Source organism: Muntiacus reevesi, chromosome 10 (assembly GCF_963930625.1).
Source record: "Muntiacus reevesi chromosome 10, mMunRee1.1, whole genome shotgun sequence".
In the NCBI taxonomy this organism is placed as follows: Eukaryota; Metazoa; Chordata; class Mammalia; order Artiodactyla; family Cervidae; genus Muntiacus; species Muntiacus reevesi.
Genome location: NC_089258.1, coordinates 17030475 through 17048455, shown reverse-complemented (window position 1 = coordinate 17048455; position 17981 = coordinate 17030475). Strand labels below are relative to the sequence as shown.

At 51.3% G+C, this 17981-nt stretch overlaps 1 protein-coding gene across 3 annotated transcripts in view; it reads right to left on the bottom strand.

The window, feature by feature from the left end:
- PHF2 (PHD finger protein 2) overlaps positions 1–17981 on the bottom strand; it is an 81948-nt gene that overhangs the window by 32484 nt on the left and 31483 nt on the right. For all 3 annotated transcript variants that reach the window (XM_065946799.1, XM_065946798.1, XM_065946797.1), the window contains exon 2: positions 4119–4204. In XM_065946799.1, the coding sequence (XP_065802871.1) occupies positions 4119–4204 (86 nt within the window). The remainder of the gene's footprint in view (positions 1–4118; positions 4205–17981) is intronic.

Below are 17981 nucleotides of genomic sequence, written 5' to 3'. Positions count from 1 at the left end.
CTTTGAGCTCCCAGAGGGAAGGAAGCTATTTCCTTGATACCTTCTGCCCCATTCAGGGCAGCCATGGATAACTCAGTGAGTGAAGATGGGCCAGGCATGGAGACCCATCCCGGGGGGCTGCCTGGCAGGGTTTTAAACATGATCCTCACGCAGAGATGTGACTGGAGGTGAGGGAGAGCTGGGGGGGCCCTTAGAGTGTCTGTCTTTCACAGACAGGGATCGGGTGGGGGCTGCAGTCCTCCTGCATTTCAGTGGTTGTGGGGATGAAGGCAGCTGACGACTGCTCCTGGGTGGGACCTGCCTAAAGCAAGAAGAGGAAGGCACTGGGTGCGGGGTGGCTGAGCTGACCTCTGTTCCAAATTGCCGCCTCTCCCCTGTCTCATCAAGTCAGAGTTCCTTGAGACTGTCTCCTAAAATAGGTGATATTTACATCATGCTTGGTCTCCCAGACCAAAGTGCAAATGCATATTATGGAAATCAGGCTAGGTCCTAGAAAGGAGGGGCTGGAGCTAGAACTTCTGGGGGCAGCACCAGACCCAGTGAAAGTGAAAGTCGCTCAGTCGTGTCTGACTCTTTGCAACCCCATGGACTATAGTCCACGGAATTCTCCAGGCAAGAATACTGGAGTAGGTAGCCTTTCCCTTCTCCAGGGGATCAACCCAGGGATCAAACCCAGGTCTTCTGCATTGCAGGAAGATTCTTTACCAGCTGAGTCACAAGGGAAGCCCACCAGACCCAGAGACGAATCCAAATCTTTCTTGCCCACCTATCCTGTAGCTGTGTGACTCTAGGCAAGTTACTGGGTGTCTCTGTGTCTCATCTTCAATGCTGGTCCTGGCTTTCTGGGCTCCTCGTGAGTATGGAGGGCCCTGTGCCAGGAGACACATGGGGTGACCGAGCCTTGGAGGGGGCATACAGCCCAGAGAGAGCAGACATGCAGGGCAGCAGTGGGCAGCAGAAGAAAGAAGCAGCATCTCCTCTGCCTGCCAGAAGTCGGGCCTGGGGCCCCTGCTGACTAGGGGCCAGTGGCAGTCTTGGGCCATCTGGGCTTCCTGGGCCCTCACTCAGGACTGGGCAGCTTCAAGCACCTCATGTAGAGGCTGGAATATGCCTGATACTGTGGCTGGAGCAGGTATGCTAGGACAACAGCCAAAGATGAATCTGTGAGGCAGGTCTGAGCTCACAGGGCTACTTTTAAACCCCTCTGCAGCCCTGACTGGTGGGTTCCTTCCCTCCCCAGGGTCGAAGACCCTCCTGAGCTCTGAGGCTGAGCCTTCTCCTGCCTATAGGTGGCCCAAGACACCCTCTAACAAGGTACCCAGGGGAAAGCTGGAAGCTGGAGTGGACTCAGTGGATCCCCGTGGGTTACAGGGGCAATAGGTATCCCTAAGACATTCGGCAACACAGCTGAGCCCATCCTCCTAAGCATGGCTTGCCCCATCCCAAAGGTGTGACAGCGATGCTTGCCTCAGGGAGAAGGAAAGTAAGAAATTAGTAAGTAACCTCTTAAAAATTTCCTTAAATTCTAAAGGAAATCAATCCTGAATATTCACTGGAAGGACTGATGCTGAAGCCGAAGCTCCAATACTCTGGCCACCTGATGAGAAGAGCCAACTCATTAGAAAAGACCCTGATGCTGGGGAAGATCGAAGGCAGGAGGAGAAGAGGACAACAGATAGATGGTTGGATGGCATCACCCACTCAATGGACATGAGTTTGAGCAAGCTCCGGGAGATAGTGAAGGACAGGGAAACCTGGCGTGCTGCAGTCTATGGGGTCGCAAAGAGTAGGACTCGAATGAGCAACTGAACAACAACAAAACCTCTTAAGCAGTCATGGAGCTAACAAGAGGAAACAGTAGGATTCAAAATCACTTTAAGGGTCATGTCACCTGCCTCCCATGAGGCTTCATGGGTAAACCTGTGGGCCTGAGAGTCACAAACCAAAATCAGTCCAAGGGACAGATGGCAGCAGCGTGGAGGGGGAACCCTGTGATCTCATAAAGACAGGCAAAGCACAAGGGATGTGGCCTCAGGTCCAGCTCGCTCTGGGAGCCCTGCCTCCATCCGTTCCTAGTGCTCTATCCCCCACTCCATCCTGTCCTGGCCCTCTTCCTGCTAGCCTCACCTCACTGTGCCCACCACAAACCGCACCCAGGCCAGGACAGGGAAACGAGGCAGGCACGTGGGCTTGGGTGGTTCCAGGGGGCACAGGGTCATCAAGGGGCCTTCCTGCAGAAGGTGTGACTGGAGTCCACGCAGCAGAAACCAACCAGTCTGTCACAGACAGGCTCGGGTCAGGGCACACACATGTAAAATGAAGGGTGATGGGCAGTGTAGGGATGCGCACTGGCGGAAGGTGTGCCTTCATCCCTGCTGGACGCACAGCCCATCAGGGGAGTCTGATCCAAGAATTTATAAAGCACATATGCACGCACATGTGCATGCACACACGCAAAGCACACAGTCAGGGAGGGGTTTCCAGGTCCCCCCAGGCTGCAGTCCCACACTGCTGATCTAGAGCAGTGCTATAGAGGCGTCCTGGCCCCCCACCCTCCCTGAGCACACCCCAGGGGAGTGCCTACCCTGGCACTCAGATCTATATGGGAGGTGTCTTCTAGCTCCAGCCCTTACTGGCCCCCCATCCCACTCCCAGGGCCATGAGGGGCAGACCTGAGTGCATATCCTGTTCATCTCCCCTAGTCTCCAAGCCTTCCTGGAGTTTCACAAGGTGTTAGAAATGCAGACTAAGCCACGGGGCGACAGGCATCCTCCCGTGTCTGCTGTGAAGCCATTATCAGAAGGATGGGGTAATTTAGGGCAGACATTGTGAGCATCAGTGCTGTCAACTTCTAGGGTTGTGAGGGTAAGTTAGGAACTTGAGAACCTTCACGCCTGGGAAGTTCAGAAGCCACCAGGCCTTCTCATCTTCTGCTCATGCATTTACCACATGCCCACAATGTGCTAGAGAGTAGGGCACAAGAGCCAAAGTGAATACAGCTCCTACGGTCACTCAGTGATGATGGAGCACAGGCTAGGCAAAGAGAGAGGCCCAAGAAAGGTCAAGGTGAGGCAAGACCGCTCTTCACCCAGCTTCCCAAAGGGCTAGACAGACTCCCTTGGCCGGCCTCAACCTACAGAACAGGACTGCTGGGGGTCTGCTGGGGGTGGGCTCACCCTGCACCGGTGGATCCACAGGACTCCACACCTCTATGCCCACTGGATCCACAGGGTTACCCCACCAGGGCTCCAGTGCTCCAGCCCCGGCAGATCATGGTTCTTCTCCCATGTGGACCTGGCCCTGGAACTTGCCTCCCAGCCTTGATGTGGGGCCCTTTAGAGCCACCCTGGATGAGCCCATGCCTTGGAGAGCGCCCACTGGGCCTCCCCCACACCCCCAAAGGGCCACATGGAAGGGGAGGGTGATAAAGTCTTTGTGATGCACAAATAGTAGTGTGAGAATGGGAATTCTTTTGCATTTCAAAAATACAAAATTCCTTGGCCATATACTTCAATTAAGAAAAAAAAACTAATAGTTGTCCTCTCTGTACTCTTATTTATTAATAATGTGGAACTGACAGGAAATAAAATGCTTTTCATTGCTGAAAGAAAGATAGAGAAAGGGGATCACCTAAGATTCCAAGCAAGGAGTGCTAGAGACGGGAAGAACAGGTCCCCAATAATGCACATTCCTAGACCGCTACATAGATAAGAAGCGGCCAGCTGGGCAGAGCTGGGCAGAGTTGGGATGGATGGCCCCTTGGACATCTCCCAGTCTATGTCCCCATCTCACATTGCCTGGTCACTGCAAATGCTTGAGTTTGCAACCCTTGTCCAGGCCTTTGGAGGCTGGTGGGCTCTCTGCAAAGGTCATGAGGGGCCCTAGCTGCATCTGCAGGCAGGAGATGATCAGGAGGGCCGGGGCTGGCCCACTAAGGCCATGAGGGGCAATAAATGAGACAGGAGGAGGTCCCTAGGCACCAGAGGCCCCTGGCTGCCGCTTCACAGGCCAGTTGACTCCAGCAAGGTAGAGTCCAGTTGGGGCTGGGATCAAGGTCACGCAGAGACCTCAGCCGCCACCGTCAGATCCGAGGGGCAGCAGCACGGGGCCATACTTACAGGTGGACTTGCCGTGGGTCTTCTCACAGTTTGGGCAGTGGTATATGTCGATGTCTGGGGCCTCCTCCTCTTCCACGCCAACACAGCTGAAACGGAGGAGAAACAGATTATCACCAGCAGTCAGCAGCTCCTTAAGCACTTCCCCCGCAAAGCTCGGCAACACCTCAGGAGAAAGGGAAGGTGGTGTGAGGGCAGTTGGGGCGGAGTATGTGTGGCGACACTAGCTCACAGGGATGGGGTGGGGGACTCAAAATGGAGAGGGAGGGTCAAGGAAGGCCTCACCATGTGTGACTGGGAGAGGCAGAGGGGACTGGCCAGGCTTTAGGCTTGCCTCCAAGAGAGCCATCACTACCTGTCACCACAGAGTCCAGAGAGGCTGAGGCAGGAGGCGGGAGGTGGGGTGTCTCAGAGCCCAGGCACTCCCATCATTTCAGCATAGAGTCTGCAGCCGTGGGCAGGGCCCCTCCGGGCCCCATGAAGAGGACTGCTGTAAGTCACCTTCCCCAGGGAGCTGAACCAGGGAGCTAGGACAACTAGATATCAGAAGGGTGAAACTGAACAATTACCTTACACCACACACACAAAAATTAACTGAAAATGGATTAACAATCTAAATATGAGAGCGAAAACTATAACACGCTTAGAAGAAAACACAGGGGTGAATCTTTACGACCTTGGATTTGGGCACAGATAGGACATCAAAAGTACAAGCAACACGAGAAGGAAATGGCAGTCCACTCCAGGATTCTTGCCTGAGAAATCTCACGGACAGAGAAACCTAGCAGGCTATGCCCATGGGGTCACAAACAATCAGACATGACTTAGCGACTAAAGAAGACCACGCTAACAATATTTTCAAGAGTAAAAGATATTTTCTTACCTCCACTGTTGCTTTAAAAATAACATTTAAAAAAAAAGATAAAATTAATATGCCCAAACACTGTGAATAAAAGACAAAGTAACTAAAAGTTTTTTTAAAAAGTACAAGCAACAAAAGGAAAAAGAGATAAATTGGACATCATTAAAATTTAGAACTTTTCTGCATTAAAGGACATCAAGAAAGTGAAAAGGCTTTTCACTGTACAGAATGGGAGAAAATATCTGCAAATCATATTCCTAATAAGGGTCTATCACTGAAATGAATAAAGAACTTCACAACTCAACAACAAAAAAGACATATCAATTTTAAAATGGTCAAAATAAATAAATAAATAAATAAATAAAATGGTCAAAGTTTCCAAACAGAAATTTCTCCAAGGAAATACAAGCGGCCAACAAGCTCATGAAGAGATTCTCAACATTGTTAGTCATCTGGATGCCACTGAAATGCAAATCAAAACCATGAGATACAACTGCACATTCACTAGGATGGCTATAGTTGAAAAAAAGAAAATGGGAAAAGAGCAAGGACTGGTGAGGATGCAAGAAATTAGAACGCTCTCCTATCTCAGGGCTTTCCTAGTGGCTCAGATAGTAAAGAATCCGCCTGCAATGCAGGAGACCCAGGTTCGATCTCTGGGTCGGGAAGATCCCCTGGAGAAGGGAACAGCAACCCACTCCAGTATTCTTGCCTGGAGAATTCCATGGACCGAAGACAATGGCGGGCTACAGTCCACGGGGTCACAAAGAGTCAGACACAACTGAGTGACTTTCACAATGGTTTACATATCACAGGTAGGAATATTAAATGGTACAATTTCTATGTAAAAACAGTATGGCAGTTCCTCAAAAAGTTAAACATAAAAGTATCAGATGACCCAGCAATTCCACTCCAAGGTATAGACCCAAAAGAACTAAGAACAGTTTCTCAAACAAATCCTTGTACACAAATATTCACAGCAGCGGTAGCTGCAAGAACCAAAAGATGGAAGCAACCCAAATGTCCATTAACTGATGAATGGATAAACAAATTGCAACGCTGCCATACAACGAAGTACTATTCGGCCTTAAAAAGGAATGAAGTGCTGATACACACTACAACAAAGATGAACCTGAAAAGCATTGTGCTGAGCAAAGGAAACCAGACACAGAAGGCCACAAACTGTGACTCCATTCAGATGATCACACCCAGCATAGGTAAATGTGGAAAGATGGAGACCTAACCGGTAGCGCCACTACACTTCAAATTCCGTTTCCTCCAAGGGCCTCTGTTAACAGCAGCTCCTCCCAACTCTCCCTTTCCCTCCATAAAAGAATGGTCCTCTCCTCTGTTCCCTGGACTGGCCTGTGCTCACCAGAGACTGCATGTCTCAAACCGTAATTCTTTGTTGTGCCTGAATAAACCCACTTTGCTGGTAAAATAGCTGGCTGTGTTATTAGTTTAGATCAACAGTGCAGACTGCACGTCCACACTGAGCACTGGCTCTCGGCTGCTCCTCACTGGCAGCTCCTGGAGCTCACAAACCCTGAGGATGGCGACCTCCCCTGAAGGGTCTGTCTCTGTGCCAGCAGAGGTCATGCATACCCACAGCCCACCGCGAACACCTGCCTGCCCAGGGACCCAGGGACAAACGAGAAGGGCTGCAATGGTTCTGCTGCAAGGCCTCTATGTGCCAGCACTGACCCTGCAGGCAGGCAGAAGGTCTCAGGTCAGGTGACACAGGGCCCGTTCAACAGGTCAGGAGTCAGGTGTACCATGGCAGGCCCAAGGGGCTTCTCCAACGTAGGCTCTAAGGGCACAGGGGGGACCACTCCCACCCAAAGGCCTCATAAGGGTTGAGTTTCAAGTCAATCAAAGGTAAGGAAACCAAAGCGCCTTAAAATACAACCCCCCAGTTGGCATTTCTCAGGCCTACTTCCTGGGACTGGCTCCCCCAAACACCACCTGCTGGTCCCACACATCGCTGAAGCCTCATCATGCTCTGGAAGGCCCACAGCAGGGGCCTCTGTGACAGATGGGGAAACTGAGACCCAGAGGTCACAGCCATGTGAACTGTGCATGCAGATACCCCCACCCCACCCCTGGGAGCCCCCTCTTTAGAACACCACCACCTGGGGGGCACGGGTCTCACCTGGGCCAGGATGGGTCTGGCTGTTTGCTGTGTTGAGCAGGAAGGCCCCGGGACTGAAAGCGAAAGTGAGAGACAAGGAAGGTGGGCCCCATTCTGCTGGGCACACTTGAGGGCTGCCCCTCACCTAGGAGAGCCACCCAGGGCTTGGGCCATCCAGTGGGGTGACCCCAGGAAGCCTGCCCTCTCCTAATGGGAAATACCAGCAGCAACTCACCCCCTAGAGAGATGCATCACCACCCTGCCTGTCTGTGCCCATGACCCTAACAAGGCCACCTGACATGTGGAAATGAAGTCCCCAGATCCAGCCCACTGGCTGTACCGTGTGCAGGGGGGAACCGCCCCTAACCCTGTCTTAAGGATCCCGGGCCAGTTCAAGATCCTGTGTGCGGAGCACTAGACCACATCTGCTAACTGCCATTCTGTCAGGGTTTTTACTGAAAACAGGTTGTTTATTTTATCCCAATATTAAGCCTTTCTGAGGGCTCCTAAGAAATTATTTGAGAAATTATAAAAAAAAAAATCAGAACAACAGAAACATCAGAAGCATTTTTCTTGCCCCAAAGCCAGAAGCAAAGACACTGCTGTTCTGATGGAGACTGTCACCCCAACTTGCACCTGGATCGATCACACGTTTAGTGTGCGTGATCAATGCCATCCCATGGTGAGAAGAGAAATGCAGACGTATTCACATTAAGTGGCTGCTAGTGTGATGAGTCAATATTTAAAGACAAAAAAAGAAGCACACATTTCACATTAATACACACCAAACCCCTGCCTTGCCCTCACTAAGTACAGTGGGCAAGTATCAATAATTAAAGAGCATTCAGCATGCACGTTAAGTCACTTCGGTTTTGTCTGACTCATCGCGACCCTATGGACTGTAGGCCCCTCTGTCCATGAAATTCTCCAGGCAAGAATACTGGAGTGGGTTGCCATTTCCACCTCCAGGGAAGCTTCCCAACCCAGGGATCGAACCTGAACCTCCTGTAGCTCTGGGCATTGCAGGTGGATTCTTTACTGCTGAGCCACTAAGGAGTATCAGTTTGAAGAAAATTCCAAATATGCATGTGCCTGCACATGCATGCCCTCCACAGGAGCCCTCTTAAGGGCACCTGAACCCAAGCAGCCAGACTGTACTGAATTTGGAAGGCACTCTGTCCACTGGAGACCCCTGTTGGCTCACAACAAGAGCTGGGCACCCAAGGACTTCTCTGGATGGACACGGAGCTCAGCTGGCCCAGCCTGCTAGTCCTTCTGCATCTGTGGCAACGTGCCCAAGGTCCTCGCCTGTCCCTGCCCCTGGTGGGACTGCAGTAGGCAAAGGCTCTCTGTGGACACAGTGAGCCAAAGAGGCGGTGAGAATGGTCCTTGCAGAACCCTGCCCCAGACTCAGGGGCTTCTCAATGGAAGGTGGGTATTGCCCTCCTGGGAAGCAGGCACTGGAGCTTGCCACACACTCCAGGCCCAAGCAAGGGTTCAAAGGGTTCAAACGTGGCCGGGCCCAGCTGCATCCGTGTCCCTAGGATCATCACAACCGCACAAGGCAGTCCCAAGTGCAGCCTGGGAGGGTCAGCCAGGCCTCAGGCAGAGCTGGCCAGGTGAGCAGACTGGGAGAGCCTGAGGGTAAGGCAGGGGAGGGGAGCAAGAGAGAGGGAAAGTGGAGGCAGGCAGCTCAGGGCAGAAGGGAAAGACCAGAAGCTGGGAGAGGTGCTGTGGGACCAAGGCAGGGGAACCCTACATGGACCTCAGAGGCTAGACGGGGACAAACGTCACCCAGGATATCCGTTCAAAAACAGAACAGCTTCAACAGCTCTGACACCTTGGCAAAAAGACACAGGCAGCCAGATAATTGTAGCATTTGTCCTTTTTAATTCTGATGAGAATAGTGGTCCCCCAAGCACCCCACAGGCCACATGCCTCCTTAAAGGACAGGAAGTTGTGAGGGCCAAATCCAGCCTGCCCAGCCCCAGTGCCCAGGGTGGAAAGCTGTGGTCCACCCAGGTGGTGGACAGCAGGCAGAAGCACAGACTGCCAGGACCACCTAAGACATCAACATGGACCTTGTTGACCTCACGTTCCCTACCTTGGAGAAAATCCAGGTCGTCAGCACCCAGGACCCCAGGTCCCTAGGAGAAGGCTGAAATGAATGAGTGATGTTTCTACTGCATTTTCAGGGGCTCATGACCTGGTGCGGCTAGGGACTGGTTTGATCTGAGCTCCCAGGGACCCCAGCATGCCAGAAAGTCTACCCCAAACAAGTGTTATGTTCATTTGGTGCCCAGAGCCCAGTAAGTAGAAAGACAACAGAATTTTTAAAGACAGAGGTGAGTGGGAGATAAGACACCAAAGATGACCAAGAAAAAGAGAACTGAGGAGTTTGATGCTGCAGGTTTCAGACACTTGCAAAGGTGGCAAAATGAGGTCAGAAATGCCAAAGTGGCTATCCACCCCCCAGGAAGTCCTACTGCCAAGGAAGCCTGGGTTCCCTGTTCTTTGTGCAAAATCCAAAACTACCCCTTGAAGATGCTCTGGTTATGAGACCCTCACGAACCAAGGGCCAAGGGGGATCAAGGGAGGAACAGCTCTTCTGTGGCCATCCCACAGGAATCCCAGTTCTGCCTGCCAGTAGGGTGACTTCCAGTAGCACGTTCTAGAATCCTACCCCCAAGCAAGCAAGGTATAACCTCGTGGTAACGGCCCTGCCAGAGGAGCTCCCCAGGGCATAGGCTCCTGGCCCGGCGTGGGCACCACTCTCCTCTGCTCAGCCTTTGAGAATCAAGGTTGGAATTTTCTCATGAATCCAAAATTAGACTGCATTGTGGTTTTTTCCTATTGTGTTGTCAAGGATGTTGATTTACCGTAAATCACAACTTCTGTAACACTGTTTTGATTTTTTTAAGTTAGAGGAGGAGCCTCCAAAAAAGGAGGTGGCCCCTTTTAATTCCAGAGGGAAGGTAGAAGGGCAGAACTGCCCTCACGTTCCAGCCCCCGCACTGTGAAGCACCAAGGAGGGCAGAGGTGGCACAGCTGATGTGACAATAATGGTCATGGCACGTGGGGGCACTTGGACTCATCCTGCCCGCGGAGGAACTAACATGGGAAGAAGCCTCCCCAGACACAGTCGTGTGTGCCTGGGTTTAAAAAAGGTTTCCGTCCTTTGGGCCAGTAATTCCACAATCTCAAACCTAGTATAAGGCAGAAAGTAGAAATGCACACAAGATTCACATGCAAGATGGTCCACCCCATGATTATTCACAATAGCGAAAAATTAAGAGCAGTAAACTTTTCCAGCCAGGAGGTCAGAGACCCAGGTCATGCTATGCTCACATAGCAGGATGTCACACAGTCATCAAAACTCAGGTTTTATTCATTTTTGAGTTTCCGTGTTCACAATGTGCAGACACTCAAACTACAGCCCCGGCACACAGTGACACAAGAGGGCTCCACACTGGTACCGGGCAATGGCAAGCTTGTTTTCTCTTTACACTTCTTGTATTTTCCTAAATCACTGAAATGAGTATGTATTCCTTTTCATAACAAGTAGCAAAAGTCTTGCTTTATTCAGATCAGAACGATGTCCCTTCCTAGCTCATCTCTTCCACATTTCTCAGGTCCTGGTATCCCGCTGAGAAGGGGGATACTTGAGCTGTCCATCCTGGGACACCCATCTCAGGGCCCCTGAGTGTCCCCTGGGAGCTTGGTGGAGGGAAGAGTCCACGCTGCAGACAAAAGGGAGAGGCAGGGCGGGTGGACACCGGCATGCAAGCCTGGGTGGGCCAGGGAGCCCCAGAAGGCCTGGGGGTGCTCAGCGATTCCCCTCATGATGACTTCACCCCATGTCAAGCCAGCCCCACTTCAGGGCCATCCCCTTTCTCCTGCATTCTCCCACATTCCTGCCTGCAGTCTCCAGCAGGCGCCCAGAAACTGGTCACTGGCACATTTCCACACGACAAAGCCATAGGGACCACAACTCAGTCACAACTCTGCTTCAAGACCGTCACCAGCCACACGTCATCAAACTTAAGGTGGTCCTTTAGACCCTAATCACGTGAGCAACCACTCTCTGAGTGCCCAGCCTCAAGTCCAGGAGCCGCACAACCTCCACACGACGGGGAGAAATCACAGTGGGAGAAGGGATTTGACACCTTCAGAGCCATACAGGGGCTCAAGACAGTGTGTCTGGTGCTCCCAAGATGCTCCCAGGCAGCAGCTGTCCACAGGTTTTGTGGTTTCACCCTAAGACCCTCAGGTATGGTGTGCAAGGGGGAAACTGAGGCCCAGAGAGGCCCACATTTGCCTGGACCACACAGAAGTGGGGCAAGAGCAGGTGAGGTCAGCCGGGTCTGTCTGAACTCCACGCCTCGTATGCACCTCAGGAGCCCTCACAGCTCCCAGCCAGCCAAGGCCTGCTGCGCAGAAGTGGGTAGCAAACACTCTGTCACAGAAGGAGGCGGGGGTGCAATAAGGATTGGACCCCTGGTGCAGCTGAGCCCTCAGAGGACAAGTTCATAAAGAGGAACAGAAAAGAGGAAACAGCCAGACTTGGCCCAGCTGGAAGAGGCTGCCAGTGGGTTGCCGGGGTGCCTGGGATGACAGAGTGCCAGCCATGGCCTGGGGCGGAGGGAGCGGGCAGCGGAAGGTAACACTGTGCCACAGAGGAGGGTCTCGCTCCCAACTCTGGAAGGCAGTCAGCCTGAGGACTCAGTATATCAGGACCCCCAAGGGTCACACATGCAGATGATACCACTCTAATGGCAGAAAGTGAAGAAGAACTAAAGAGCCTCTTGATGAGGGTGAAAGAGGAGAGGGAAAAAGCTGGCTTAAAACTCAGCAGTCAAAAAACTAAGATCATGGCATCTGGTCCCATCACTTCATGGCAAATAGAGGGGGAAAAGTGGAAGCAACGACAGATTTTTTTCTTCTTGGGCTCCAAAATCACTGTGGATGGTGACTGCAGCCATGAAACTAAAAAATGCTTGCTTGCTCCTTGGAAGGAAAGCTCTGACAAACCTAGACAGCAGATTGAACAACAGAAACATCATTTTGCTGACAAACGTCCGTAGAGTCAAAGCTATGGTTTTTACAGTAGTCATGTACGGATGTGAGAGTTGGACCATAAAGAAGGCTGCGCACCAAAGAATTGATGCTTTCAAACTGTGGTGCTGCAGAAGACTCTTGAGGGTCCCTTGGACAGCAAGATCAAACCAGTCAATCCTAAAGGAAATCAACCCTGAATATTTATTGGAAGGACTGATGCTGAAGCTGACACTCCAATATCTTGGTCACCTGATGTGAAGAGCCAACTCATTGGAAAAGACTCTGACTAGGTAAGATTGAAGGCAAAAGGAGAAGGCAAAAAGGCGGAGGATGAGATGGTTAGACAGCATCACCGATTCAATGGACATGAACTTGGGCAGACTCCAGGAGATAGTCAGGGACAGGGAGGCCTGGCATGCTGCAGTCCATGGGGGCGCAAAGTGTTGGATATCACTCAGAGACTGAACAACGAGGGTCACACAGACCATGTGGCTTCCATCTGGACCTTGTGGGGACCCAGTTATAGAGCAATGACAGAGCTTTGCTGGGGGCAAAGCCCCCCATTTGGTGGTGCTGAGCCCAGATATAGACTCGAACAAAAAACCCAGGCAGGTATTGTCAGAAGCCACTACATTTGGGGGTGGCTATTACACAGTCACGGATAACTAGGGCTGTGGGGAGGGACTGAATACTCAGAAGAAATGAAAAGAGGTTCCAGAACGTGAAGGACAATTGTTCTCCTAACCCCTGCCAGTGAGGCAAGTAAGCTCAAAAAGGCTTGTATGTACAATGCCCAGCGCCATGCCTGACACAATGCAAGAGCCTGCAAAGACAGTTTACTGCCTGCTGTAGTCATCACCACCTTCACCATCACCATCACCATCACGGTCACTATAGTCATCACCATCATGATCAACACCATCACCACTATCATCATCACCAGCATCACCATCATCATCATTGTCATCATTTTCTCCTGATGAGCTGATGGATCATGACACAAGCTCTCCCTTCTGTCAGCAAGTGGCTGAGAAAGAGCAAAATTCCAATGCAAAACAAAGAATCTGCATGGAAGGAATGCCAACATCTATTCCTATTCCCAGATGTGTCATGTCCACTCCTCCAGGACTTAGAGGTGCATGGACTCCAGCCAGCCCTGCCTGTCTCCAAGGAGAGGATGAGGGGCCAGTGGCCTCTGATCAGCTGAGACCCACCCCATCGTGCCCACAGCTTTTCCTTCCTGACTGTAATGTCTTTGTTAGTGCTTTTCCACATTGCCCTCAGCAGGATGGGGCACCCAGGGGAACATAAGCTTCCGGGGGGGGGGTGGGGGGTGGAAGATATGGGGGAATGGAAGCCACGGGGGACAAAGCAATGGGGGGATCAAAGCCCCAGGGGGACAGAAGCCATGGGCAGACAAGCATGGACAGGAGTCTCCCTCATCCTCCAGGCCAACCCGAGAGCACCACTCACAGCAATCTGAAGGAAGCACCATGGTAGGGGAAGAAACTCCTCTCTCCCAGTTCAAAGGTTTAAACGAGGTGGGTCATGACCTTATAAACTGATGTCGCTCACTCTAATAGGTAGAGGTGGAGGTCAAGGTCCCCCATGTTCACATACCTCTTCTGCCAGCCACCTTGAGGCAAGGGACTCATGTTCCTAGTCTCCTTCATCTGGTACAGGCACAAAGGCAGTGCGAGGGGCAGTGAGAGGATTGGCAGGACAGAGAGGAGCAGGGTCCGGGGAGCGAGCACAGGGGCCTGGGAAGGGTCCCAAGGGAGGCAGAGTGCAGCCTTGGGGAGTCTACACCCAGGTGCCTCTCTGGGACAGACACGACTCTCCCCAACAAAGGTGAGAGACACAGGCAGAGGCAGACAGGTGGCAGCATGCTATCCACCCAATGTCACCATCACCTGCGAGGGCTCTCCCAACCCACTGCCCATTTTGAAATCTTAAACCCTACAGAAAAATTGCAATGGATACCTGTGTCCCCTTCACTCAGGTTCTCCAATGGTTAACAATTCCCCTCATTTGCTTTATGTCTCTGTAGTTTTTTTTTTTTTTCTGAAACATTTGAAAATCTGTTACAGACGTGAGGACCGGCCCCCTAATTCATCACCCTGCAGTCTCCTAAGAACTGAGCTGTCTCCACCATAACCACAACATCAAAGTTAACACCAGAAGACATATCCTAAAGCACATGTCTACATATCCATATTTTCCCAGTTGTCTCAACAACATTCCTCACAGCTGTTTGTATTTGACCCCAGATCACACATGGCACCAGCTGCCCAGCCTCTGGCTCCTGAAATGGGGGCGCTGCTGTGTGTGCTTCGTTGCTCAGTTGTGTCCGACGCTGTGACCCCACAGACTGTAGCCCGTTAGGCTCCTCTGTCCATGGGGATTCTCCAGGCAAGAATACTATAGAGGGTTGCCATGCCCTCCTCCAGGGGACCTTTCCCACCCAGGGATCGAACCCAGGTCTCCCGCAGATTCTGGATAACCAGCTGAGTTACCAGGGAAGTCCTAAATGGGGGAGGGGGTGCTCCCTTTTGCAGGCTCCAGGCCGGTGGACTGCTATGTACACTGCATTCCAGACTGCCTGGTGTTTCTGCACGACCACACCTGAGCTGCATTTCTGACACAAGTGCCCCCATGCGGAGCGCTGGCATAGATCACAGACTTGAGTCAAGCTGTGCCCCCATGGGTCAAGTTGTGCCCCTATGGACATGCAGATTGGAGTCTCCTGAGTGGGACAGGCCCACTACCAGGTCAAAAAGAAGGGGTTCTGGGGGGGAGGGGGGTCACTCTGTTGCCCCCGCAACGTCTGACCTACGGCCTCAGTGTCCGGGGCTGACCCAGTTATTGCCCTGGGGTTTCCACTTAACAATATGTCCTGACAAATATATGGTCTTGGCAATATGTCTAGACAACTTCTGGGAAGGCTTTGAAGATCTGGATCCCAAGCCCCACCTAACTGACTGGATCAGACCCATTTCTAAAGACAAGCTGAGCCTAGGAGCTGCGAGAGCAGGCCTCTTTTAGGAAGCCAGGTGGGGCCAAGCCTGTGCTCTTTTCATCTCTCACCTGGGGTTTCTGTGAGCCACCGGGGCTATAACTTCCTTCACTGGGCTACAACCCCTCGCAGAAAAGCAGGCCACATGCACAGCATGAGTCCCAGGCTTGCTCCCGGTCAGCATCCTTGGCCCTCGGCCATGATCTGTGCCCAGGTGTCAGCTTTACCTAGGAATTCACTGCTCAACCTCATTTCTTGACTATATTTGCTAAAGGAAAACCCCCAGAGCGACTGACTGGTTGAAACCACAGGTGGAGCAGACCCCCTCCACGTGGGACATAAGTCACTTATCCTCCATGAATCCTGTTACTCAGCCCTAAGCAAACTGCTCTGCCCAGCGCATCTCCCAAGTCCCAACAGCTGAAATTCCATGACCTAGAAACTCACAGGCAGCCCCATCCTAGAGGAAGCAGGGAAGTCTTTGATTTCCAGTCAGCACAGAGGCCCCAGAGAACAGCACGGAGCAGACACCCCTCAACCATGAGCAAACAAGAACAGGAGGGGACCAGAGGGAGGTCAGCACTGAAGGTCCCATGATGCTCATGCAGAATTAGCTAAAACAATCCTCCTAAGGGTTGCCTTCTTAAAATCTTACCCCTAAAGCATGTAAAAGCACAAAACCACATCTGCAGGTTTTGCATAGGCAAGTATTTGTTGGAGAGAAGCAAGCAGGACACAGAGGCTCCTGGCACTCATTAATTAACCAAGGCCACATCAGGGCTGGTCATGGGCCCCGAGGGAAACCGGGCCCTTCCCGCACCCCACAGAGATGCAGCTGCGGGGAACACCTCCCCACAGCCCTGAACGGGTGCCCTGCTTCTGGCCTCAGAGACACAAAAATCCAAATAACTCCAAACAATGAACAGCAGCAGCAGGAGTCAAAAACACCAAGTACCCAAATCAATGACAGCTTTCTGTGGAGAGCTATGTGCCTCGGGGAGACCTCAGTTTAGGTCTGGACCACATGTCAAGAATGGTGGAAACAGTAGGAAGACTTTTTGTAGGGAAAAAAAAAAAAACAAACAGTGAAACTGCCTGACCAGTGATTGAAATCATGGCTTTAAGTAAACAATGTATAGAAAAGGACAAAGTGGTTTTTCAACATATGGAAAGGGATGCAACAGCACCTGTAGTAAGACATGAAAACTAAAACTGCAAGATTTCCCACCTGTTAGCCGACACAGCCCTAAGACGTTGGAGAGTACTTGGTGTGTGACACTACAGACAGACAAGCATTCTATGTTCTCAGCGAAAACACACACTGGCAAAGCCTCTAGGACGGGAGCTGCCGATACTGGGAACGTGTGCATCCTGTCTGCGACCCTCTTCGAAGAATGCACAGGTACACTAGCGAAGGTATGCACAGGGCATTGACTGCAGCAGCAGCCAGGTCCCCATCCAGGGGAGACTTGGACAAATGTCTGGAGTGCCAAGAAATACAAACTCTACACTTGCTGTCTGAGCAATCTCCAGGATATACTGTGCGGCAGAGAGCGCAAGTTGCAGGAGGGGGCAGGGCACACACTTGTTTTGGAGGGCACTGCAGGAAATGAGAAGACGCTTACTCCTTGGAAGGAAAGTTATGACCAACCTAGACAGCATATTTAAAAGCAGAGACATTACTTTGTCGACAAATGTCCATTTCATCAAGGCTATGGTTTTTCCAGTAGTCATGTATGGATGTAAGAGTTGGACTATAAAGAAAGCTGAGTCCCGAAGAATTGATGCTTTTGAATTGTGGTGTTGGAGAAGACTCTTGAGAGGCCCTTGGACTGCAAGGAGATCCAACCAGTCCATCCTAAAGGAGATCAGTCCTGGGTGTTCATTGGAAGGACTGTTGTTGAAGCTGAAACTCCAGTACTTTGGCCACCTCATGCAAAGAACTGACTCATTGGAAAAGACCCGGATGCTGGGAAGGATTGAAGGCATGAGGAGAAGGGGACGACAGAGAATGAGATGGTTGGATGGCATCACCAACTCAATGGACATGAGTTTGGGTGAACTCCGGGAGTTAGGGATGGACAGAGAGGCCTGGCGTGCTGTGGTTCATGGGGTCTCAGAGTCGGACACAACTGAGCGACTGAACTGAACTGAACTGAACTGAAGAAAATGCAAACACATGCTCCTCTGTAATCAGAATGTTCTGGAAAGACTCAGAAACCGAACCCCAGTGGCTACCTTTGGAGAGACCCCGGTGGTCAGTAGGGAGGAGACAGACTTGTCACTGAAGACAAGTTTTTTCCTGTGTGTACATATTGCTATCTCCATTTAAACATTATAAAAAACAACTGTAATCCCAATAAACTGATTTGATTCACATCAGAGCTATTTGAATTTTTTAAGTATATACAAATAAACTTTTAAAGAAATACTCTTTAGGCTCTTGAAAATAAATCTGCATAGAATGTGGGTCATAAACAAGTGCTGGCATGTGCTTATGGTATGTGCTCAGAACTTTCTGAGAGCTGCTTCAAGCAGGTTGGAATTAAAGGCTCTTGTAGCATCAGGAATGAAAAGTACTCTCAGCAAAAATCCATCCCGTCCAGCCTCTCATTTGTGAGACAAGGACACTAAGGCTAAGTATGGTCAGCCGGCCTGCCTACCCTGCTTTAATTCCTTTAACGAATCTCATTTAGCATTGTTCTGGGACACGGCGGGAAGCAGACCGCCTAGTGCATGGGGACAGCCTTCCCTGACACAGCTCTAACAACACAACAGAAGCCTGGCGCTCACAGGTCT